The 27,224-nt window shown below is 39.2% G+C and overlaps 1 protein-coding gene across 1 annotated transcript in view; it reads right to left on the bottom strand.

Annotated features, from left to right (window-relative positions):
* cckbrb (cholecystokinin B receptor b) overlaps positions 1–22,922 on the bottom strand; it is a 37,127-nt gene extending 14,205 nt beyond the window's left edge. The window contains exons 1-2 of the mRNA XM_075479466.1: positions 22,467–22,922; positions 7,018–7,269 (exon numbers count right to left, since the gene is read on the bottom strand). Coding sequence (XP_075335581.1) covers positions 7,018–7,269; positions 22,467–22,626 — 412 coding nt within the window. The 5' untranslated portion in view covers positions 22,627–22,922. The remainder of the gene's footprint in view (positions 1–7,017; positions 7,270–22,466) is intronic.
* Between the last annotated feature and the right edge of the window lie 4,302 nt (positions 22,923–27,224).

Raw genomic sequence — 27,224 nt, forward strand, 5'->3', positions numbered from 1 at the left:
AGCTCCGCTGCACAAATTAGACAGTCTGTTCATCGGACCAAATTAAGTTTTTTTCAAACTCCAAAGTGAAACTTGGTTCACTCCAATAAGACGGGCCTTATGATAGAGTGGTAAGACAAAAAATTGCTTAAAGAGAGAGCGAGAGAGCATATTTGTAATTTGCCTGAAGGCATCTGGGAGACTCCCCAAACTTGTGGAATAACCTACTCTGATTAAAACTGAACCTGACATCTAGGAAGAAGCTGCAAGTAGCCCAAACCCAACATATCTCATCAGCTGAGAGCACTGTAAACACGCCCTGGGGATGTTTTTCATCAACAGGGCCTCAGACATTCATGAGCATTGAAATGATTTAGATTTAAAGATTTAGACTGGGAAAAGAGTTTCACCCTTAGGAATGACGATGACACAAGAATGTAACTAAAGCAGCACTGGAGTGATTTTAAGACGAGACATTTATATGTCTTGGTTTGGCTAAGTCAAAGCGTAGACCTCAATCTGACTGGAATGAATCTGTAAGACGAAGATTACTGTACGTTGGCAGAATCCATACAGATTCAAAGAGCTGGAGCAGTTGTTTAATGTGGAATGGGTTCAAATCTCTGTGGCCAGCTGTGTCAGACTTTTAGAGACATAGCCTGTGAGAGCTGCAGCTGTAATTGTTGTAAGAGGAGCTTCTCTTGTGCACACACTTTTCCTTTTTCATTTCAATATTTGACAGCTTTAGCAGACCCCGATCATGTATTTTATCAATTTTAAAACTGAAAATGTTATTCTAATGCCAAAACCAACTACGGTATTTGTGAGTAGAAGTAAAGTTGAAAAGTGAACAAACATGAGAAAATGATTAGTCAGATGCGGCCCCAGCAGTGGGTAAAAATGTCAGTATCCGAGGGCATGAAATATCTGCGAATTGTCAGAAACTAATTTTAGTGCAAAGGCAAGCGCATGTTTAACAGTATCTGGGATTCAAATCTTTCCATAACTGTCACAATGCCATGATCTGAAAAGTGCAAACCCCTCCGATCACAGTAGGGAATCGCTTCTGACAGCAGTAACAAGAATCCAAAGTGATTTTACTATTTAACCTTTAAATGAAAACGATTCAGTTTCAAAACAATTTGCTTTACATCAAAAGTGTCAGGATCTGGGTGTTCAGTGGCGTTTTTTGTACTTAGTTATTGCTTCTATTATTTTTATTCAGTGCTCTGAATTCTTTCTGTGTTAGATCAGTCTTTGTTTCACCTTAGTTCTGTTTCTCATAGTATTCAGTTATGTTTAATTACTCCTTGTGTATTCTTTGTGTTAGTTAGATTCATTTTCATAGTCAGCGTACTCTCCCTCGCCCCCTGTGCCATCTCTCTCTCTCTCCTCAGTCCGTCTCCTGCCCTTTTCTCTCTGCGTCCTGTTCTGTAATCAACCTCCCTGGTATATAGATCATGCCAGTTCCACCACTCCTTGCCGGATCCTCGTCTTATTCGTCTCACTTCCCTCTATCTACCCCGTCAAGCTGTCCCGTCCTATGTTCCATGGTTTTCCTCGTCAGTCCTTGCCAGTATTTCAGTCTGGTTTTGTTATTTTCTTAGTTTTGTTTCATTTAGTTTTTTCAATGTTCCAGCTTTGCTGCACTTTTTGTTTATATTTAAAATAAATCCCTTAACTTCACTTCTGGCTCTTGTCCGTGTCTGCACCTGGGTCCTCCCCTACCAAACCATGACAAAAAGGGCCGATCAGCTGTCACTTTATTTTGGCATGCTGAATGAGAGAAAGAATTAGATCATGTTTCAAACTGATCACTGCAAATGAGTTACCTCTTCATCTTTGGACAACAACCTCTGATCAGCATGGCATTTTCAAATAACTTGGCAAGTTTAGTATTTCAGAAGACTGCGGCCATCAGCCCCGCATGGCAAGACTGAGAGTGAGCTGCCGGCTGTCTTGCAGTCAGGTAAAATAAGCCAATCTCTTCTCTTTTTGTCCATGAGTTGTTTCTGTCAGTTTCAAAGCCTCCATGTGAGATGTCCATGCAATTTGTTTTTCTTCTTTTATAGGAAAACATGCCTTAACGTAGAAAACTAAATAACAGTTATTAAATGCAATACATCACAGTATTTATACCTGCTGCTAATTTCCAATGCCTGTCCTGTTTGGATCAATAAATGTGATTCTATAATCAAAATAAGGGCTGTAGCCATTTTTGTTGCTCTAAACAAAGCGTCCTCAGTGAAAATGATCCCATGCACCTGGGTGTTGAGCTCACATCAGTGACCAGAAGAGCTGGAGCCCATGAAAGCCAACGCATGCTGTAGAGTAAATTCACTCAGGTATCATAGGTGGTTGAAAACTTTTACACTGCACTGAATAGCCTGATATTTACAGTTGTTGAAGGGGTTTATATCCAGTGTAATCAGGACTTTAGAGTACTGTACTTTAAAATCATCAAATCTTTCAACTAAAATAACCAAATAGATTGGTTGTTCATACAGTCCATCACGGTTTCCTCTAAGCAACTCCCCCTACAGGTTGCAGAAGAGAAATATGACTCATTTGGGCCTTAGAGGGAAACGTCATTCTCAAATGTTTCCTTTGACAAGCAACAAAGTCCTCATAAAAGAGGAAGGAGGAGAGGTGGGTGAAACACTAGTTTGAAATTAACTTTTGACAACTGTTTTTTCTAGTTTATGGTGACGGTTAAAAAAACGCCACAGTACTTTGAAATACTTGTTAGTCCTTTTGTGGGCTTTGGCAGTAGCATCACTTAGTTAATATTAGGACCAAATTAACGGTATAGTCACCCTAAGGATGCCCGTCATGACCACTCGAGGTTGCATATTGAATTAAATTACAGGTCTTTTCTATCTGAATGAACAAACCCCTGGGGTCATTTTTGGGAGGACAGCCTTATCATGATCAAAGATTTACAGTAGAGCTTCTGCTGAGTTAAAGATGGGGATATCGTATTTGGGTGGACATGAAAATAGAACACATCTTAAAAGCCGATAAAATTGTAGGGTTTAATGGTACATGTACTTGTGAGAGAGAATTTTAAATACTGTCATATAAAGAGATGATTCTATATTTGAAGAGACTGTATTCATGCTAAGCTAATTAAATCCGTTGCTTTCAGTCTATAGATAACAGATCCCACTTGTGTCTTTGCATTGCATATCTACATAAGCACATTTCCAAAATGTCAAACCATTCCTTCATGTTAGGAGTTTGTATGAGGATCTCTTTCAATTTTGGTACCTTGAAATAAAAATCTATAAACATTTGAAAAGTGACTCTACAGAGATATCTACAGAGGCACATGACACACTTCAATGCAAACTGTTAGAAAAAAATGCTCACTTAAAGAGAATAACAGTGGAAGCGCACATCAATGAACAGCCAAAAATTGGGAAATATCATGAAAATGGTCTGTTCTCAATAAAGATAAACCCCCTTTGTAACATGATTGACATGAGGTCAGAAAACTTATTAACTTCATGACTGCAGGACCAGCATCCACTTGGAGCTTTATTGTAGCAGGACTATAAAGGGCTGCTGCGTTTCATCGTTTAGTCGTTTTTTTCATTTTCTGCTGGAAGCGTATCAATCACTTCAAAAGGCAGTTTTCCATCAGCATCAAATGGGTTTTGCCTCTCGTATTTTATTTTCAGAAACGAGTACTACAACACAAAAAAAGGGGGTTATTTTATTTTGGTATAAAAAGTCAAAATCGAAACACACTCAATTTTTTTCTCTCGAGTGGATAAAAAGGCACGATAGAACATTTTTAAAAATGGTTGGATTATCTTCTTGAAGTAGCCAAGAAGTTCAAGAAAACATAGTAAAAAAAAAAGCCTCAAATTCTGAGAAGCCTTTAGGTTGGAAGTTGAAAAAGAAGAAATACTTCAACACTCCACTGTGTGACACTGAACACACTTATGTAGCAGTATGGTGCTCCCAAAACTGACAGGCATTACTGTTTTTCAGATCTTCTTTGTGTTCTCTCAAAATATATTGATGGTGCATTGGTTGAGCTGAGTTATAACACACTAATCTGTGCTCTGCAGATAATACTGAAAACTGTGATCATACAAATTTCCACATGATAGTGCTCATTGCTTATATCAAAATATCTGGCTCTGCCCAGCTGTGATTGGTGAAGCCATGGCAGGATTTAGTTATTGTTCTGACTGCAACTGCCTTTGTGGATCAGTCTATGATGCCTCTTGACCGGCTGCTGTATTGTTAGAATTTTTAAGCACCATTATGACCTACTTGGTACCAACACACCCCAGGACCTTTGGAACAGAAACACTGCACAAACTCGAGCGCTGCATGTGGGCAGGGTTACAACCTTTCATAAAGAAAAATGTCACAGCCAGACTCGTAAAAAACACAAAGCACAGCATGACTACAGCCCCAGTCACAGTGACAGTTGTGTCACCATCATGGCTACAGTCTGTGTCAGCAGTGGTAGGGGAGAGTTGAGAACCAGAGCCTTTAGTTTCCTTTTCACATGCACCCCCATTAACTAGAATCCGCATAGTCATGGCAAACTCATTCACCAGGAGGATCTGTTTCAATGTCACAGTCCTAAACCATAATTACATTCAATATCTTTATTCCTTATGTTGCAATTTTACTTTTGTTTGTTGGTTTTCTTTTTTCTTTTTTTTGGACATCTGTTTTATGCAAGCATTACATTAAGCAAAAAAGGACAGGCGGTGAGATGCATGGGTCAAAAACCTCCTCTTTCACCTGAGAGAAGGGTTTTCTACACCTCTTGTTTTATATTGGATATCACTGTTTCACTCTAAGTCCTGCTGGTTAGGCTGGATTGCCTGCTCTTTTAAGCCTGTGTGTTCCTCACAAACCATGACAATGCTGTGTAGTGACTGAGACATCTGGCTTAGTTAGCAGAACAATTAATGAGCAAATATGTAATTTGGTTTCCAGAAACAAACAAAAGAATGGCTGAATAATTCTTAGCTGACTGGGCTGAGGGTGCTCTGACTGTTGCTTTGGTTACAACCAGCGCGCGTCTTTTCATGTGTCTGAAAAAAGCTCAGCGTTGCTTTGTGAGCAGGAAAAAATGCCAACACTGTTGCAAAAAAGGTCCTTAAATATCTTGCCATTACATTTCACCCCATGTGTCACTCTTCTTTGGAGAGCGATGTGCATTCAGAGCTTACAAAAATGCTCAGAAATTGAATTCCTCATGGCAAATTCTTTACTTGAGATAATATGTTCTGCTCATTTGCAGTGCATCCTCAAAGAAGGCTTTCCATCACAATCATCAACACTAACTATCTAATGATAATATCAATCACTGATGTATCATGTATGACTGAACATATCTGATTATATGAATCAAATTAAATCTTCTCATTTTGAGATATTTTTTCCTGAGATTAGCGTGCTTGTGTAACGTTTGGTCATGTTTTATCTTCACAGCAATCTTAAACTTGAACATTTCTCTCTGACTAATATTCCAATCATGTCTGTACATACAAAGTCTTGACTGAAATTCCCACTGGCTGATGCACCTCTAACCTCTATTATGAGGCAACTGACCTCCCATCTGCAAGTGCTCATCCCAAGGCATTAGGTTATGGCTGAGCTGCTTAAAATACATTGAGATCAGACTTTAAATGGCTTTTCAAAGCTGAATTCAACTGAAAATGTTTCTGCTATGAAGTAAAGGTTAAAGGGGGGGAATTTTTTGCCGGTATGAATTAAAAAAAAGATACATATACTGTAGCTGAAATCTCTTGAAAAAGCCTTCACAATCAGGCTCAGCGTTTCACATAAACGTGGATTATACTGAAGCAGGTCCATTTCCTTAATCTGTTCTCTTAGCTTTGGTGATGAACAATAAATGGCACTTAACTCAAGTAATATTTGAAGACTAGGATCTAAAAATACACTAATCACCTGTTGAGCGTTAAAAAGGTTTGTGCATAAGACATCTGAAATTTTGAACAGGGATGCAGATCTGGATACAAGTTTACTGGGTAACTTACAGTACTATGCAAATGCCCTGAGCCTCCCCCGATTTGATTTTATTTGGGATGAGAACCTTTATTCTTCAACACAGCCTGAACCCTTTTAGACAAGCTTTCTTGTAATTTCTTCTTTTAAGAATAGTTTCAGGCTTCATAAAGGACATTCCAAAGCACGTTTTTGAATGTTGGCTCTTTTTTGTTTTGCTCTCTGTCAAGATGATCCCACACTGCTTAAATATTTATGTGATCCGGGCTCTGGGGAGGATTTGTCACTTCATAAGAACTGTTTTCACAGATTTTCAGCCCACTATTGTGTAATTTGGTATATCTGAGCCTGCTCTTTTCCCCCCTTTTCCCTTCCTTAACAATTGATTCTTGACAGCTACCCATCCTTGGAGACCATTTCTGATGAGGCCTCCTCCACTGTTTGAGTTTCCTCAAATTGTTTCAGGAGAACACTGCACACCAAACTAAAACATGCAATTTTTTGGGTTAATAGCTTGTTGGGAATCACCTTGTTGGAGCAAAAATACTATTTCATGCCTGTCAAACTGTGTTATCTTTGGCATTCAACATGCAGCTAAACAAATGGGTGCTGTTCGTTATGTGTAGATACATCACAGGTGTATCCCTTGAGTTAGGTGCCTTTTGTGCTTGAATGATTCATAGGTCAGTGGTCAGTGTAAAATGTCTGAGCAAATAAGTCATAGTCTGGACTGAAAATCGGTGAGAAAGCAGCTAAGGAACCTAAGAAAAGAAAGACCTCCAAAAGGCCTGGAAAACTATTGCTCAAAACCACCTCAAAAGATTACCAAAATATATTTCTCTTTGGTGGCAAAATATGAAGCAATTAGGGGTTTCTCAAGACTTCATGGTATCTACATACTGCATACCTACTGTATATAGAAAACTAGAAAAGAGTACTTTATTAGCTACTTCTCGTCACCGCCTGATTCTAAATAGTTTTGCCCTCCTCACTCACCCAACTTCCCCTTATCCCTTGATATTTTCCCTCACTCACCCATGAGGTAGGACACTATCTTGCACATGGCAGCTCCAAAGATGAAGTCCTTGAGGATATTGGGGATGAGGGTGAAGGGCATGCAGAAGATGGCCATCATCAGGTCACTGACGGCAAGCGACAACAGGAAAGTGTTGGTCACAGTACGCATGCGCTTATTGACCGTGAGCACCACAATGATCAGCAGGTTGCCGAATACGCTCAAGAAGAAGATGAGTGAGTAGAGCAGGATCCGCAGCGTGTAGTCCTCATCTGGAACAGAAACAGACAAGAATTCATACCGTGACGGTCTGTTTTCCTAGTAAACAAATGTATGTTTTACATGTTGATCTCCTACTGTCTTTAAAAGAAAGGATACAACAGTGCAGATTCCTAATTGCTTAAGCATTTTGAACAATGAACATGCCTTTGTAATAGCGAATAGACTTAAAAAGGGAAATGCATTTTTTTTCGAATTTCTCTTCTCTGCAAATGGAAGCTTGTGGTTGCAGAGCTATCAGCTCCACAGCTGGACCAGGAAACAAAAGTTGAAGCCGCTGCTGCCGAGCTTTGGCTGCCATAAACCGGTACGTTCCGCTAATAAAATATTAGTTGCGCCTGCTGCTGGTAAAAGAATTTACATCACAGCCTCACAATGGCACTGGTCATTCCCCTTGCACTCTTTCTAACAAATTTTACACCTGTTAATACTGAGTCTATCCAAAAAAAAGGTAAAACCAACAACATAATCTTATGAAAAAGAACTAAACAACAAAAGGTGGGAAAAGACAGTTGCTGTTACATTATCGTGTCTGTAGTTCATATCATACACATTACTATATTATATGTCATCTTCTGAATAAACTGCAATAATATAATACATTTTACATATCATCTGAACAGCTAAGATATATTGTCAGCTTGAGAAACAAAAAAAAAAATACCTTCAGAGGTGAGGTTCTCATGTTGGTTGTAGAGTGTGAGCCAGAGCTAATGCAGCCTGTAGCCTTCAGGACTTCTGACTGCTAAACAGTCAGTGTTTTAACATTGCTCATGTGGATTTGCTAAAAACTTTCACTATTTCACCATTACCTTTGACAATGAAATGGCCAATTTATTTCTCCCCGTTTGTCACGAAGGAAATAAAATGCTTTAAAACGATAGGAGAACACGCGAGCAAAAGAGACTTAACTTAAATCTTTACACTTTGTGTTGACACCATATATTTAGCCACTAATGAAATAAAACACCCCTGAGTGCATCACAAATCAGTCTCTAAAAAGCTTTTTTACAGTCATAAGGTATTAAGTTCAATATTAGATGGTGGAGAATTGGATTATTAATTATCATGTCGTGTCATATTGTTAGCCGATTAGTAATTTTTCACTTTGTCTTCAGGCTGCAGAAGCTCATCATCTCTCTGTAAAAAAGGTCAATTTTAGCTGCTTTACTGTCTTGAATCTTATATCTGGTACAAATGGTGCCTACCACTGCCAGTAACTATTTCAGAAATGTTCCAATTGAAGCTGTATTTCTGCTGTTTATCAAGGTTAGATGCTGCTGTTAAATACACCAGAGGCTGAGGCCTCCATCTTGAATACAAATACAGTGAAGTGCAAAACCATGCAGGCTAATCCCTGTTTGTCTCCTCAGCCATGAGCAGCTTCACTGGATCATGTCCTGTAAAGTTATTTGCTTTCTCACCTCACTCCCTCGCTTAGACACAACACTCTTTCAACAGGTTACCCACTGTGTTTGTATCCTGGGGATTAGAGGTCCCCATGTGTGCCACATCCGCAGGACATAAATCACATCACGCACATAAGCTCCAAACTTCACAAAAACATAGGTAAAGGCATTTGCAACCACACACACACACACTGAAGCCTTAATCCACTGGAACTATACCACCGACAGTTCCTCGACTGCAGCAGGAAATTGCATTTACTGCAAATACATGCTGACAGGGTCGGTTCTATCCAAACTATCCAAATTTACCGTCATCACCATCTTTCTTTGGTTAGACTTTCCATGAAAGTCGTGTCTGTGTTTCACTTTGAACACATTTCTAAAACATTATAATGCATTTACAGTAGATGATGTGAGGGGAAGATACTAAATACAAGTCCATTCCTCTTCTTTACCTGCCCTATGTGTGATGATGCGAAATGTTTCCATTGGCTAACCTCCCTTTGTAAAAAAACTAAAAATACCAGATATATTTTTCTGATACTATTTAGCCCAGAGGTTTCTCAAATTTTGATTTCTTTCAACACAGAACAATTTTTCACCCTGTCTCGGTGCGTCACATTTATTGAAACATGTGCAAACATAAACTGAAACAGAGTTTGTACAATTCTAACAAGTTTGATAGCCAATATTTGGTATGACCATCTTCATTCTTCAATACAGCCAGAACCCTCTTAGAAAAGCTTTCTTGTACTTTCCTTAAGTAGTCTTCAGGAAAAGTTTCCTTAGCTTCCTGAAGGGAGTTGTCCTTTTTTTTGTTCTCTATTGGTTCTATTTTTTTTAGGGATACTGGTTTCAGGTACTGTTTAGGTCTTTATTATTTGTATTTAACCTGTCCATCTTCCATACATTTTTTCAGAACATACTTCACACCATACCGAGGTATGCCAACTCTTTGAGAATCACCTGGTTGGTGTAAAAATACTATTGTATTATCGGTCAAACTTTCATAGATCTAACTTAAAAAATGGGAACAAACCATCCGTATTTGTGACTGGCTGCTAGTAACAAAGCAAAAGCAAAAACCTAAAGATGCTATTAAAAAATGGCTCATAACCTACCTTTGATGGGCGGGAAGCATCTTTGTCCTATCAGAGCAGCCAAATTTGCCAGGTTATAATCTGGTTGGATATTAGATCCACACTGTCCAGGATTTTTAACTGAATCAGTCTATATCTGGAGTTGAACAGCCCCCCTTCAATAACTCTTCTCATGCTGAAACACGCAGCTCACTGATCCAGGCCTCCCTGAGAGGACCAGCATCGACTGTTTGAATCTGGCAAAATGATACATAGATGTATTGTCTATGTAGAGACAATATATTAATACTCTATGAATATTTAAATTTGATCAAAATAAATAAAATCTTTAAGGAGTTTTTATTATAAAGTTGTTATCCAGTAGCTTACAACAGGGCTGCACTCAAGAGCAGAGTGGGAGAGAGGTCCTCACAGCTGATATGGATTCGATTTCAAGCCAAAGTGGAGATCCATCCGGCCAGTTATCTTCAGGGAGATCCCACTGCCAGAAGCTAAGAGCTCTTACATTTGTAGCCAAGTAATAGTATTTGAATAAGAGAAGGCCAAGCCTCCCTGTATGAGCATTTTCCGAAATGCGAACTGTATTGTTTGCCCTGACAAATGAAAGGATAATTTAATCCAACAAGGTGGCCTTTTTATGCTTAAATAATTCACAGGTAAGAGTGGTTTAACAAACAAAAATCCATATTCGGGTACAAGGACTGGAGTGAAAAAGCCCCCAAGTGTTCAAAGCAATATTTAGAAAGACATTTAGATAACCCAGGGATCCACTGCACTTTAAAAATTTTACTTTAAAGTCTGGTTCACTAAAAGTTAAATATACAGAAATGAGTGGTGGTTCCATGGCTTTTTCACAGTACTATATTTCATATAATTGTTTGCATAATTAAAAATATACATTTATTTTAAGCCTTTTGAGTGCACCATTATGTTTATGGCTTTTAATTCCCTTTTACGTACATTTTAATTTTACTCTCTGCAGTCCCCATTTCAATGCGACAGCTTAATTGCTCAACGTTTTCTATCTGATTGGGGCACTTTAAGTTTATTTGTTGGGGATTTTATATCTGAAATGGAATTAAAGACACTAAAATACTTACAAATATTTTCCCTTGGCCTGTGCCTGGTTAATCCTGACCATAACTCATATTGGTTTGAAGTAATCCAGCTGGGATATAAATGGGTATTGTGCACAGCTGGCTGGGGCACATAATCTGAGTTCCCCTTATCTGCCTGCTTATCAAAAAGCAACATAATGTTCTGATTGAGCAGTAAAATTGGAGCGCTACTGTGCAGAGATCTGGCATGTAGTTGAAGAGGTACATTAAGTACATTATTTGACTTTTACAAATCAGATGCCACACATGTAGTTTACAGATAGAAATTACATTTCACCAAATTGATCTACTGCCTTCGCTCAGTGCTGCAGGCCAGATATGTGACAGATTTAGTCTCAGCCTGGTCAATAAAAGTCAGTACAGTCAGTCTTTTGCTGTGTCTTTCATCTCTTTCAGAGTCACACACTCATACAAACACACACATCTATCGACATGTGGCTTCACCATCTGTCACACAAACTCCTCTGCAGATAAAATGTGCTGCTGATGGAACATCAGGATTTCTTCACTAGAACAGACATGGAAAAGGCAGCAATTTTAACTCAGGGGGGTGCACACACATCTGCATGAGTAAAATGAGAATGTGAAGACAGATGATTGACAGGAGAGAGGGAGCAGCACTCTATTTTCTTAATTTTATATGTGTTCCACTGTCTTCAGCTTAATCAAAGCCAATTAGCTTTCCTGTGTGCTTGCTGATAACTCCCTCTGCACATTAACTACTTTCTTCAAGCAAGCATTTCTCATTGCTCCATCTCTATTCAGCAGTGTCGATTATTAGTATTGCTCACAAATGGTCTCACGGGCCAATATACACAGGCTAATTCTGCTAAGCATAGAGAACACTAAACTGCGCCGATCCAACTACATGCATCTCAAAAACTGAGATTGATCTTTTTTTCTTAACTGACCTTTTGCAGTGCTACAAACACATCTTGTCCCACCTGATGGCAATTTGGTTGGAAAAAAAATCTAAAAGAATCATCAATTTTCAATCAACTACGGTGCATAATTTAATTCAAATATTCAGAGAATCTGGAGACGTCTCTGTGGGAAAAGGGACGAGGGCATTCACAAATGCAGGTTAAAGCTCTATCACGCAACAAAGAGGCTTTTTGTGAACACGATCCAGAAGTAAATCTGTCCTTCTCTGGACCAAAGATCATTTAAAATAGATTGAGACACAGCGGAAAGCTGTTGTGTGTCTAAAAAGGTCTATTAGTGCCTATAGAATCATGAAAGACAAAAAAAATGACCATGAACACCCAGGACTGCTGAGCAGCAAGATTCCTATATGAGACAAGAATAAGACAACCCAAAGAACAAACAACTGATCCCCTCACTTGCAAGAAGTTTGCGGATTGTAGAAGATGGGATGCTACACTGTGGTGAAAATGACCACTGTGTAGTGGTGTTGTGTAGGCGCAATAACTTCAATCATCCACTGAGTAGAGATAAAAGATAAACGTTTCACCTTCAACATTGAATATGTTTGCTTTTTTTCATGTTCTATTGTGGATGAATTATTGGTTTATGTGATTTGAAAATTCCATTCTTATATACATTTTATACCATATTCCAATTTTGGGCTGCTCAAAATATTACACATTATCACATAGGCTCTTCATAGATTTTGGATTTGTTTTATGACTATCATTACAAATATTTAACTACTGCTGTTCGGTTGTGTGTTCATACGTAGCAGATTGCAGTGTGCAACGGTTCAGACACATAAAGTTACCTACCATATTGTGTGTTCATTTGGAGGAATGTGGACAATCCTTTAAGTGTAAATACCTCTAAAGCCTGAAGGGGTCTTGGTTACAAAACCTCTGGATTCAATGGAACTTGTCAACCTAATGCATAGTGCTTTGAATTATGAGAAGCAAAACACCATGTTTAAAGCCTAAAACAAGGAGACTGAATGCAGCTCGCACAGTCTAAATATACAACAGTTTGAAAGAAAAGAGATGATGCGAGCACAAATTCCTACAGGACGCAAAAAATAACACTGAATAAATTGACATTAATAAAAGCGAGAATGTGGATTTGCAGCCTACAGCCAACTGCCACAGATGTCTTTCCTGCTGCAGAGTTTGACCTTCAGTTCATCATTTTGTCAACCTGAAGGGCCCTTGAAATTCAGAAAAGGACAAAATCTATACTTGTCTACACTGGGACACGAATACTGCATTTTTAATGGTAAGCATGTGATTAGCTCCTGTAGTTTTTACTTTTCCTACGACAATACACAACATAATATGCGTGCAGTGGTTAGGGATCTGTCCAGCCTCACAGAATGGTTTCTATAGGATAAAACAAAAGTCTGACTGTCTAATCTTGAAATCAGAATTGTGGGCTCAGAGCTCAGGCTTTACCAGTAATGTTTTGCTCTTGATCCAGTCATGCTATGATAAACACAGAAAGGTCTGCACTTCATCATTTCATCATATTCACTTGTTAAACTCTATCTTTGGTCACCAAATATATACATAAATACATGTGTATCTTAAAAATGCTATTGATAGCATTTTTATATTAGTATTGGATGAAATGAGAACATGTAGTGTGAAAGCAGTCACTTGTAGTAATAGACGAATTACTAGAATTATCCATCACTCTTTCTTTTTAGCTCCATAAATCATCAGTGCTTTGTTTTGATTCAGTGTCACAGCTCTTTTCTAGACATGCTTTCAGCAAAGAGTCTCTAATAAACTCTCAGTACACTTCACTGGCCAGCACCAAATGGCAGACAGACAGGAGGAGAAACAAGTGAGGAACAAAGGAGGAATTAATTCCTAGAGAATATTTCCAATATCACAGGGAAGTATAAAAAAAAAAAAAACAAAATTCAAGAGTCATTTGGTAATAATTAATCCATACACATCTTGGAGATGTAATAACAATAATGTCTGAGAAGTTAATACTATCTACGCCAGACAACTGGCAGACAAATCACTTATCTGGAGAGCCATGGGACACATTCAGGGTGGTGGATTTGTTAATATTACACTGAGAAGATATGAGGAAAATATGAAAAAGTCAGTGTTGTGCTGCTAAAGATGGGGCAAATGTTACGATATGATTGAGTAAGTTGAAGCAAAGTTGGAATGAAAACCTAATGATGGAGAAAGTGTAAGCTTATGATTTTTTTTATGATCTGTCATTGTAAGTTTATTAAAATTTCCAAAATTGAAAGGACTGAACATCCCAGTTATATTCACAGTCCCCATAAAGATATGGTCATTATAATGGATCTGATATGATAAACAACAATAAGGGAACTAGTGCTGTGAATTTGAGAAAAAAAATCATTCAGCGCTTGTTTAAGACATTTCCAATAAGATAATTTCCTCTGTATCCTCTTGACTTTATTGTGGTGAAAATGTTTGCATCTCCTTCACAGTAACAACACTTTTCACAGGGTTATTTGCAGGGTTGTTTCAGCTTCTCAAAAAATGAGCAGACTAATTGACAAGAGAGAATTAAACTGTCTCTCCTCAGAATTCTGTTGAAGTGTTAGTTTAAACTATGAAAATGATGATATCAGTAGTAAAGCAGCTATGGCGGTGGCGACCCAGCCCTGCTAATTTCTAATATCACCTTCCAATTCCATGTGTGTTGCGCACTGCTGCTTGTTCTGCCAGTGAATAGACTTAAATCACACCTAAATTAAGTTTGAGGCTTATTGCAGATTGTATTGATATAAGAGAGGTATTCTGGTGCAGGAAACTACTCAAAAGAAACTATTTGGAAGGATTTCTTTGCACTCAGCTCCACCATTCTTTTTTTTTCAGTCTTTTCAGTCCACAGCAGCATCTGACCACCGACTCTGGTACACAGTCTGCTCTCTGCAATTAGCTGAAATAGGCTGATGTGAACTGCTTTACTTTAAATATCTCTTATTGGAGTCCATTAGCTTTGCTTACTATCTCGGTATTATACACTGTATACGTTTCGTTAAATCGCAAACAGTAATTATGTCTTGTTAACTATGACAGACACACATTTTTGCAGTATAGAATATGTTCATCAAATCTAACATATCATTGCTTTTTTTTTTTTACCAGAAATTCAAGTGTTGATGAATTAAAGTTCAACACATTGCCCATAAGGACATCCAAATGATTCAAAAGAAACGTTAAATGGAGTAAAAGAGTCTCTTATAGGACATGCAGTTAAATTGTTAATGAATTAATGATGAGGCTTGTATTTCAAACATGAATTTTTTAGGTTTTGTCTATTTTTTTCTTATTTTGTAGCTTTGCATGGCTTCATATTAACTATGAATTAACCTCCCGCCCCCACATCTCTTTCTCATACATATACAGCATCTGTCACTTTCTATCCCACCAGCCTTTATGTGCCTGCACCTATCAAGGAAAAGCCGACACTGCTCAGCTCCTGTAGGATCTCGGTGTTGGTAAATGTCACAGCTAGTGGCTAATCCAGGAAGGTAAATGTCATCTAAGCTTCGACACAAAGCCAGACACACCGTAGAAGAGTTGATGGAGGCAATGAGTAAAACCACTTTCTGTTGACAACACACGATCCACCGAGACTTTGCGGTCACAGTGGTCAGCATACGCAACATGTTTGTTGCTTTGCCCAGGCATATTTTAAACACCACAGCTCTCGACAAGCAGTGTGACATGAGTAGGTGTGAGCGGTGGAGATGGTGAAATAGGCACAATTACAGGAAGTGGAGTGCAAAGGCAGTGAAAAACACAGCGTTTTGAATTTGTGTGCATCTTTCAGATGCTTACAATAATGAGGGAAATGTCTTGAGATAACAGATTTGAAATTTGAAGGGGCACACCCGATAGTGACTGATAATTGCTATTTTATCATGTCATCATCTTCTTTAAAGTAAGTGATCTTGCAATTGACTCTGGATCTGTGGATCTGTGGATCTGGACTTTAGTCTAAAGTGATGGTAAAAAGAAATGACACTCTCCGAACATTACATTTTTACAAATCAGGACATAATGGCAATGATCGGGTTTTTACAGGGTCTTAAATCAGGTCAACTAGGTTCATATGAACTCTTGATAATTAATTTAACAAAAACAAAGTCAAATACAGAAACAACTTGTTGTTACAGGACAAGTCACATCCACCCATTCACACACATACACACACACACACACTGATTTGGTCTGTACAATTTTACAGGCTATATAGTGCTTTTTTTGCCTCTATCACACACAATCATATTCAATTTTCAATTTTCATCCCCTCCGCCTCACAATGTTGTCTCAGTTCATCGATGCTTGAGTACATTTGTTTATGTCCCTCGAAAGCATTTTGATCAGGTTGAGAATTGGCCTTTAAGTGGGCCTATGTAATGCCATGATTTTTTATTTTTTTGTCTTCAGCCATTTTGTTGTAGATTTGCTGCTGTGCTCGTGATCGTTGTCCTTTTTCATGATCCAGTTTCAGTCAAGCCTTATCTGTTGGACAGATGGCCTCACATTTGACTCTAGAATACTTTGGTATGCAGAGGGGCTCATGGTGGACTCGCTGACCGCAAAGTTTCCAGGTCCTGTGGCTGCAAAACACACTCAAATCATCAGCCCTCGCTTCACAGTTGGTATCAGATGTTTGTGTTCTGACAGTTTAAGCTGTGCTGTCATGTTCTTTTCAGGAGAAGAGGCTTTCTCCTGGCAACGCTTCCAAACAGTTTTTTTTCTAATTGTACTGACATTAACTTTAACACTGAACATGCTACCTGAGGCCTGTAGAGTCTGAGATGTAGCTGTTGGGGTTTTTGCAGTTTCTCTGAGCACTGCACAGTCTGACCTTGGGTTGGGGTGAACTTGCTGGGACTTCCACTCCGGAGAAGAATGACAACTGTCCTCAGTGTTTTCTACTTGTGAATAATCTTTTTCACTGCTAAATGATGGAATTCAATTTTTTTATTTTTTTTTGGACATAGCTTTATAACCATTCCCAGAAAGCGAAGCTACAATTGCATCTCTGACGTTAGCTGTGATATCTTTCCTCCTTGCCAAAACCTGGTGCTCACACTTGCTGATGATCAGTTAAGGAAGTGCATTTGATTAGCAGCAGCTGGCTGCTAATTATCTTCTTAATTCCTATGGAAGCAGTAAAGATGCAATTGGCTTTTAAAACACTGCCTCTGCCTGAGTTTTATCAAATAATCAATGAAACAGTGTAATCGGTCATCTGGTTTTTGTTCATCTTAAGTTGTGCTCGTAGGTTTTTATTATGTCCTGATTTGTAAAACACTTGGAATTGATTTATTTCGCTACAAGACTGTATGTGGTTTGACATGTTTCATCGCACATGTTCCACCATGAGCCATGAAACCCTTTGAGAGTCTGCACGTTTTATTTTGTATGCTTGGTTTCTTTTTTTTTTCCTTTTTTTTTACAAAAAGGCAACACCTTGAGTGTGTTCAGTGTGAAAAATTTTGAAAGGTGTCTGTGATTGAGCAAAATTCGTGCTCTAGGGGCTGGCCAAGGTGTTTAATCCCATTGGGTGACTGCGTCACAGGTGACGGTCGGTATATTGCTGCTTGCATTCCTTCTTGCTCGCTTCTCTGACTAAACAACGGCAGAAACCTTGTAAAACCTTGTGAAGATGACTCAAGAGTTTTTCCACTGATCGGACAATATTGTCAACCAAGGTGAATCAATCACGATTCATGAAATAAAAAATAAAAACTGCTATGTCCTTGGGATGTGCTTTCATGTCCCAAGTCTATAGAGTAGCCCAACCAGGCTGACTGTGACAGATCTCAGTCATAAACACAGGAGCAGTGGGATAGATAGAGAGAGAAGAACACACAAATGAATCAAACTTCTGGACTGATGGCATGAGCAATGATGGCGACAGGAGCTGCCAAGGTTCTGACGTTGCAAATTATTCTCTTTAGATGAAGATCTAGGATGTATTTGATAGATATGATGGAATTATTATCAAGTACAATTCTACAGTACAGAAGCTGGGTCAGATGCATATCTGATATATATATATATATATATATATATATATATATATATATATATATATATATATAATATAGCCAGTTTTTGTCCAGTGTCTTTAGTTTTTGATTATGGAAATATATGTGTACTTGTTCTAGAGTGTCTGGTCAGTCTGGCACATTTCCTAAGAATTTCTATCCACCATCAAAAAAGTGATCAAAACACACTGAAAAGATGTCCTGGGGGATTTTTATCTTTAAGTTTGTTTGTTTATCACTCCAACTCCAAATTCAGTGTTAAAAAAAACGATGATAATTTAATCTAGTAGATACTGGCTTCTGAAGAAGGAGAACCAATGTTTCTTTACATATTTTCTAAATAAAAAAAGATTTGTGGAAGCTGCTTATGCTGGATTCCACATCAATGCACTCAGAAAAAAAAAAATAATATTTTGGTGAACGAGTCAAAGATTTAAGTAATATGGTATATACATATTGACATATATCAAATTAAATCAAAGTTCATTTGAAGTCAATAAAACAACATATTATGAAATATTTAGAAAAACAACCTTATCTAATGACAGAGAGTGTAATGGCTATATTAGTCCACAGCACAACATAGGTTGAAGAATTATTCTGTTGATATGCTTTCTTTCTCTGTTCCCTACAGAAACAGTTTAAGTTTTGTTATCACGCCTATATTCTACATCAGCACATCAATGCCCTACATTTCCATACTTGTTCCAAGGTGATGATGTCCACTTTTCACAGCTTGCAAGTGTTTACTCGGTTACAAACACCTATACAGGGATAGTGGGGGGCACCAAACCACAGCCCTTTGTGCCAGTTTCATGCAAGAGGTCCCTGGTTTGAGACTCGTCACATTAGCACACTGTACCTTTAAGCTCCAAGTTTAATTACTGCTAGTTTTCTCTGGTGAGAGATATCTTGGTCTTGATTTGTTTTTCATCTTTCTTCCCCTAGAGTCTTGATAAATGTATATTGCATATGTGGCACTGACCCAACAGGTTTTCCCTCTCCTCAGTGATTAGATCCTGCATAGCAAATGAGCATCTCTATTGCTCAGGGTGCCATTTGGTACTTCAGGTGAAATATAATAACTCTTTAGTGCATACTATAAAAATAACTCTTTAGTGCATACTAAGCTGCCGTTGACATATGGAGAACATTAAACTGAGATGAATCATATTGCTATTAGCATGCATGAGCTAATAATAAATTAATTGACTGCTTTGGTTTTTAGCTAGGAATTTCTCATCAATTAGAGAAAAAAAGCTTTCTTCATATGTAGTTTTGCTATCAACAGACGCCACTGATACTTGATACAAGCCTCTTTACCATACATATATTATATACACTATTAACATGTGTGACTAACCTGTTCATCATACCTTAAACCTTGGTAAAAGTTACCAACTAGAGAGAATTTCACCAGCAAATTTGTGCCATACTTTCATATCAAATATAAATATTTTTCTGTGCAATGAAGAACCAAAAATACTTCATACTGATTCCCTTTTTTTTTTTTTGTCTAGTTGAAGACGGCTGACCATTACAACTTTTACATAAATGACTTTCTAAAATATAAAATCACTGTCTATGGAAAATAAAAGCACTTAGGGCGTATTCACACCTACCTCGTTTGGTCCGGACCAAACGACCAAACGGACCAGATTTTCGTTGGTTCGGACCTTTTGGGATGGTCTGAATACAAACCACCGAACTCTGGTCCGGACCAAACAAGCGGACCGAGACCGAGCTGAAAGGTCGGACTCGGTCCGGATCAAACGAACCCTGGTGCGGATCTTTTGGAGGAGTGAAAGCAGACCGGACCTAATCCCAGACTTTTTACTTTTTTGTACCTCGGGAGCATCCGTCGTTTGTCTGCTGCTAGGTAACAGAGCGTCGTTCTTCTAATTACTAGACCGGCTGTGGTAAAGCTAACGAAAGACCGAATCAGCGTTCTCCTCCGTAGCCGCCTTACCCTTTGTCGTCGTTGTTGATAAATTACTTGTACAGCAGCATAGTAATTACACAGTTGTGAAAATAGCAAAACGTTGAAAAAACATATAGTTTTGATTATATTAAAAGCAATAACGGCACGGAAAGCGTCCATGAATACATTCACTTTTGAACTTAGCACTTTGTGTTGCGCGTGTCGATTCTGACCAATAGCCGAACGACTTCAAGGCGCGTGGCTTTGTTGACATATTTTGGTCCGTTTACTGAAATGTACAATCTGAAAGCAAACCGCACCAAAATGAAAAAAAAAGGTTCGGACCAAAGCAAGTGAACTATCGGACTTTCCTGGTGTGAATACGCCCTTAATCAGGCGGCATCAAACTGAATCCAACTGATTCGCATCAAATCCATGCGAATCCCTCTAAACCTTATTATATACGCCATGAATCTCGATTAATAAGTTAAAACAAATAAGTGTTTTATAAACGAGAGATACAGACCCCGATTACTTATAGTCTAGGCTTTTTGCCAGAGGCGGTTCCTTCATAGGGGCAATTTGTGCGACGCACTACCAAACACGGAGGGTTTCTTTTAATCTAGTTGCTAAGGCGGGACTGATCTACTGTAGGCAAACTGGTTGTATATGTCATTGTCCAATCAGATTAAGGTCGCGCCTGGTGTTGCCACGCCCATTTGGGGCGATTTCTGTCAGGGTCAAATTTGCACCAAAAACCTCCCATTGACATTAATGGTACATCAGTTTTTTTTAAAAATCATGCTCCCAATACATTTTCTATTAGGGTTTATGTGCTCGCACAAACGACGTGCTTTCGTCATATGTCTGTTGCGCGGGACCATGAACATTCTACGAAGAAGATGGCGAGTGTCGAGTGCAACAATAGGGTAGTGTTTCTGAAAGAAGTACCCTTTAGTCGTCGTACTAATGCGGAGAAGGAAGTTTGGAAGAATTTTGCGGGATTTTTGAGCTAGCCTTGCGAGGCAAAGATGAAACCGAGGGCTCCACCAACCCTGGTATTTTTCGAGGTAGAATTTGATGTAGCTAAATAACTTAACCTTTTGTGCTCAGTCATTGACTTGTAATGATTTAAATATTTTATATAATGTTGACAATAATAGCAGAATGTATAATGACACATTCATTGTTAATGGTGCAGTATTATATTTAAAAAAAGAGAGAAATCTCACACAAGTAAGCTGCACTTAACCATGTGTGACAACTGGTTATGCTTTTCTAAGTCATATTTTCCAAAACTTCAATAAACACTTGACTTGGATTTATATGCTGTCATTTTAATTACATTCTTTAGAATGAAAATTGAATGAATCTTATCATTAAGAGCTTATGTGTTTACTTATTTCATAGAATCCTGGAACAATATGAGGAAAATAAATAAATAATGGTTAAGGTGTAATATTAACTGATTGGCAAATAATTAACTGGCAAATGTTTTGCTTTGAAGGTTTCACAATGTAACTTCCCTAGTTAGACACTTTTAACTAGTTCAGTGTTGACATTTGGTGGACAAAAGAGATATTGCCTAAAATTGATATCTGATATCTGGATTTATAGGCACAAACAAGTTAGGGAAATGGTCTTGCTACCTAGACAAATATACCTCAGTCCTATGGACTTTTATGGTACTTATGGACATAACGGGGGGAAATTGCACTACCTAAAAAAAATGTCAGGAGCCGCCACTGCTTTTTGCTCAATCAACAATCACTAAAAGCAATGTTGACAAAGGACCCCATTTTCAAGAGCAAGGCCTGTGTTGCCAATGTTTTTGCTGCGTGTAACTGTTACACCTGAGTGCTAAAAACACATCGCTGTTAATAATGACTGGTGATTAATGGGGGTTTGGAATTCCATACAACATGTGCGAAACATTGGCGCAGAGCTGTTAAGGGATAAAGATGAAAACAGTAAGTGGTGATTGAAAACTAGAGGGTGAAGATAGGATGGAGAGGAAATTGTACGAGCAATGATGCATTTCAGTGTCTGTTTTTGTTCGTAACCTTCATTGACCCTCAGTTTGTAAATAAACAAGCTTGGAAAGCTTTGCAAATCCATTATTAGCAGGATGCAGTAACAGGCTAAACATTACTTTTTATTGCAGGATCATAATAATTTGATATATACATACATACACTCTATGTCCTCTCAATGATCCCTTTCCCACTGAAACCTTTGCTTTTTCTCTTACAATAAAGCACAACAGAGTCCACCAGCTTACTTTGAAAAAATTACAGGCAAATGTCATGTTTGCCCTAACCCCCACATAGTCTTCTAACTAAGCCCCTTGATCCAATTTATGTACTATGGAGCTGGTTTTCATTAAGTATGCCTATTAAAAAAATTAAATAAATTATTCTAAATTTTAAGCAGGAAGTTGGATAAGTTTATTTTTACCGGCTGTTAATTCAAGGCCTGAAAGCTGCTTATCACGTTGTCTTACTTTGCACTCAGAGATAGGCAGCCCCTTTAAACTTAACATATCCCAAAATTCAACTCATATATATTCTAATTCTGGGCCTGAACTGAGTCAATACAACACCTTTTATTTGCACTTTCAGTCCCGTTATGTTGTTTTGTTTTGCGCTTACCTCTCTGCCTCACAAGCTCTGGTATGAGGGGTGTGGACGCGTTGCCGCAGGAGATGTTTGTCTCCAAGCCCCCGTTACCGGTTCCGATCTGAAGCGCATCAGCCAGCACTCCGATGCATTCGGGATTTACAGATGTCTCATTTTGCGCAGAGAAGTCCATGTCTTTGATTTCAAGTTTCTAAAGTAAGGTAATACCGTGGACTGCAAAACGTTCACATCAACCTTCTGTCAGTTGATTTTTTTCCAGCCTCCAAAGTGACACAGTAACTGGACACGGAAGCCATGGTCCATCACACGTGTTCAATATACAGAGCGATACAGTTACTTACTTTTGTCAGTTTACTTTTCCGCCCTATTGTTTCTATAGTTGAGTCTCGTTTGGCGTCATTCTTTAATCAAGGATCTGTGCGCACTGAGGAGCGCGGCGCACTGCTGCGCTTTTGCCAAATAACCTGCATCCAGAGAGCGAGTGAGCGCAGAGAGAGTGGAGCGCTAAAGTCATGAAGGGTGTGTGTATTTGTGTGTGTGTGTGTGTGTGTGTGTGTGTGTGTGTGTGTGTGTGTATGAGAGACTTGGGATGACGACGAGAGACAGAAATAAATAAAAAAGAGACTTTGGTTTGTGGTTACCGCCTATACCATCCGTTAATGAAAACGTTGTAGGTAACCCATAAAAGGAAAATGATGAATATGTCAACATAATGCAAATAGCTGTGTTAACGCAGAAGGTCCATCTGTCATGATGGGCTGCATCCGAGTCCAAATACTCGTGCCATGAGTAAAAAGCGGCAGACCGACACGTCTAAGATTAATCTGCTCAACTTTGATGACTACATGTTAAAAGTGCAGGAGAATTTGAATCAATGAGATCACACAAATTGCTTCAGGCATTATTATAACCCCCCCCCCCCTCTCGAATCAGCGTCGGTTTAGTTTGTTGATTCACACTGTTGTGTTTGCAAATTTAATTACCAGCAAGAACGTTTCCTCCTTATATAAGCAGTGTTGATCTGATGCCCCAGGCCAAAGCTGTTGAAGCTGCTTCACAGGCTCACTGTCGCCCCCGTGTGGCGTGTAAAAACACTTCTTAGGGCAATTGTTTGACGTTTATGAGCTCTTTCTTGATTAAAAAGAAGAAGTATGGATCATTGTTTCATGAGGTTATATTCTTGCTTTGGATTGACCAAAGTCATCATCATTACCCCTGCAATCCTAAAACAGAATAATTAGATCACTGGCTCTATGCCCTGTAGGTTGTACATACCTGGGCTTCAGTCTGATCTTATTAAAATGTTTGAGATGGTCCTTCGGCAACCTTGTTTTGGGTTTTCACCAGGGGCGGATTGGCCGTCTGGACTTCTGGGACTTATCCCGCCGGGCCGGCCGGCCTAAACATAATGTCAACGGCCCTTGTAAGCCGACTGGCAGTACGTGGCTGGCAGCAGCAGCATTCACTTCTTCTTCTCCTCCCTGGTTCCCGTACCGCCCATATGCCCCCAGTATGCCAACTAGTGGCAATGCACAGAATACAACAAAAGGCTTTTATACGCTTTTAAATCTGCACTAGCATTAGGAGGTGGGTTTCACTTGACGTCACTTCCGTATTTTTCTAAGCGCGTGAACCCAGGTGGTGGGCAACCTGAGCTGGAGCCCATTGAAAAAACTGTGTTTTGTCTGCCGCTTTTTGCCCAAAATGCCTCAGTTTTGTGCCGTTTTTGGATGTTGCTTGCAATCGGTCTAACCGAGAGAAGGGAAAGGGTTACTATCGAGTACCTAAGGTAATCGCCCATAGAGGTGAGAAATGGAAAAAAAACTCACAGAACAACGCCGTAAAAAGTGGATAGTTAACCTACGTTTACAGACTGGAGGGGCTGAATCTGCAAATGCTCGTGTCTGCGGTGACCACTTTTCAAAGGTATGTGGGAAATCTAACTGTCTAGTAGTAGTGCAGTAAAGTATTATGTTGTTAAATGCCAATCAACAGTAATGTAATACGGGCTACGTTTGGGCTTTGTTTTGAAGGCTGCCCCAGCGCGTTGTTAGCTACTGAGTCAGTGGACTGGGCTCCGACGGTCAAGCTGGGTTACCAAAACACAGAGCTAAGACACCGTCATCGGTGTTTCATGCGATCTCTGAGAGTGGTTGATCTAAACAAAACAAATTTGTCAGAATCTTCACGTTTCAGTAGTATCCACAAAGTGCTAACAGCGCACATTAGCTCCCAAGTTCTCGACAACAGAATCGCTCACTCTCTCTCTCGTGCATTAGGCTAACAAAGACACAATGTCAGCATTTGGATATTTGGATCTCGGCATTTTATCAAAACATGAATGCCAACATTCACAGCTCGGCATTCAACATGTTAAGTTCTGCTTTACTGCCCAGCCCTGCACTACACACTGCATTTTCCATTGGGATAATGCACCATAAACAAACAAAACAAACTTACCCTGGCGAACACCAAAACACAATCATTCTGTAGACGTTTTACTCCGAGTTTGCTGATCCATCCGCTGTGGTAATAGTTGTATGCTTCCAAACTTTTGTGGGCCTTCATCTGTTGCTTGGTGTAGTAAGACGTCTGGAGAACCAGGTAGCTCGTCATGTCCACAGCCTCTATTTTCGGCAAATTGTTCCGGTTTTGCGAAAATTCGGACATTTTCATTAAGTATGTGTCACGCCCAATGTATTTCTCAACTAACGCCAAACATCTTTCCCTATGTGCCGGCTCCAAACCACTACAATATTCACTCATCTCCATATTCTCCATGTTGTTGCTATGCTGTAGTCCAGCTTCCTGCCCACCAGCTGAAATTCGTGCGCTCCCGTGATGACGTAACTGAAACCCCCTGTTACAATAGATTTTTTTTTGGTATGAGGCCGGCAAGGGAAAAATTGTCCCGGTGGAAAAATACTTCCCAATCCGCCCCTGGTTTTCACCATGCTGCCTGTCCCCTGGCTGTGTTTGTAAAACTGTCATCTGTAGTCATTTGATCACTCATGTGATTGCTCAATCAGCAACATTTAGGGGACGGTGTGAGATAATCAGCGACAATCAGTGTCCTTTTTTCCTAAAGGTGGTTCTCCCAATAATAGATCGGTCAAGTTGCCTCTTGACAAGGATTGACAAAAATACCTTCTTGCTGTTAGAGTCAGAAAAAAACTCACATAGGGGAGGTAATATTAGTAGGCGATGATCTATTCTAACATTTTCAGATTTCTTGGTGTGAAGTGCTCTTTTAAAATACTGGTACTTATGTTTCTGTTGTAACTATTCAATTTGAAACCTCAGTTGCACAGTTAGTGATTCAGTATGTTCTGTTTTGACGTCAGCAGTAATATCTAGTTGTGCTTAATTACACTTGTGGGAAATTTTGCAGATCTGCAGCTGATTTTGAGCAAGTGCAACAACAAAAGTATCACCAACTCGTTGTTATGAGGCTGTCATTTGGTTTCTAATTTCCCATTGCCTGATTTCTACTCACCTACAATGGCAAATAAAAAAATCTTTTAAACGTTTAAAAAGTTTTTAAACTAGTAAGTAAACAACCCAGAACATTGAGAAAAAAAAAAAAAAACACTTGTTATATCTCTGGGTCAAACCCATGTCTTATGGTTTTAAAAAAAAAAGTGTTTCCATATTTGTACCATCCACGCCCATCCTCCTCCTTAAAGGAGGTCCTTAAGTCCGGTTGGTGTTGGGGCTTGTTAAAAAAGCCACTTAAGAAAAAAAAAATTGCTCCAACGAGGGAATAAAAATATGGGCAAACTACCTATTTGGTCACTTTGGTTGGAGGTCTTGTTGCTCGTAACAGTTGTGGAGATGTTAGGGACTGAATCTGAAAGGATTTTTCAGGTGGAATTTTCACAAACCAGCCTCGGGCTTATGGGGTTAATGCTGTCGATTGACTGTATTTTTGTTTGTTTTCTCTTGAGAGCAACAGAAAGACTGACTCCTACCTGCCACCTGTACACTTTAGAGGTTTAAATGCCACTTCTGTCTGAGGCATTATAGTTGCTGTGGAGAGCGGGAAGCATCTGCTCGGTCTCCAAACATTCTAATGATTCCCTCCAAAAAAGAAAAAATGGGGCCATTATTTCAAGCATCTCTTCCCTAATCTCTCTCCTGGTCTAAGTGGCTTCAGCAGATCGTGTGCAGAGCCACTTACCCCAGATAAACAAGCCATGTGAGGATGCCAATCAAGATGAGGAGATACACTAGTGCTCCCTGTTGAGCGTGGTAATCGCAAACTGGCATGACACGTTGATTACTGATGCCACACTGCTGATGAGGACAAGTTGGATATAATCACCTCTGGGGTGCTACCTCACATCTCATGTCTGTATCTTCTGATGCTTTGATAGATCCATTCTTTGCCGCTATTTTTATAAACACCCCTAAGATTTTGTTACAGACCAAATCAACAACGACAGCTTAAGAGGACTCATCAGCAGGTGGTCAGCGTCGTTGAAAGTCATGAAACAAGAGGTGATGACTGCAGGTAATGGATAGTGAATGCATTAGTGCTAAGCCAAGCTGAGGAGGATTTCTGTCTCCATCCACTCATCTGTCTGCCTGTGGCTCCTGGACCCCTGGGATCGATTGCTCAAACATTGCTCAAAGCCAGTAGTGGGTGTGAGGCTGCAGGGTTGGAATTATGTGTGCGTCTCCTGATGGATGCTCAGACTGCTAATATATAAACAGCCCATAAAATCCTAGTCCGGAGGTACATAAACCTATACTGTAAAAAAAATCTGT

This window comes from Odontesthes bonariensis, chromosome 12 (genome assembly GCF_027942865.1).
Source record: "Odontesthes bonariensis isolate fOdoBon6 chromosome 12, fOdoBon6.hap1, whole genome shotgun sequence".
NCBI lineage: Eukaryota > Metazoa > Chordata > Actinopteri > Atheriniformes > Atherinopsidae > Odontesthes > Odontesthes bonariensis.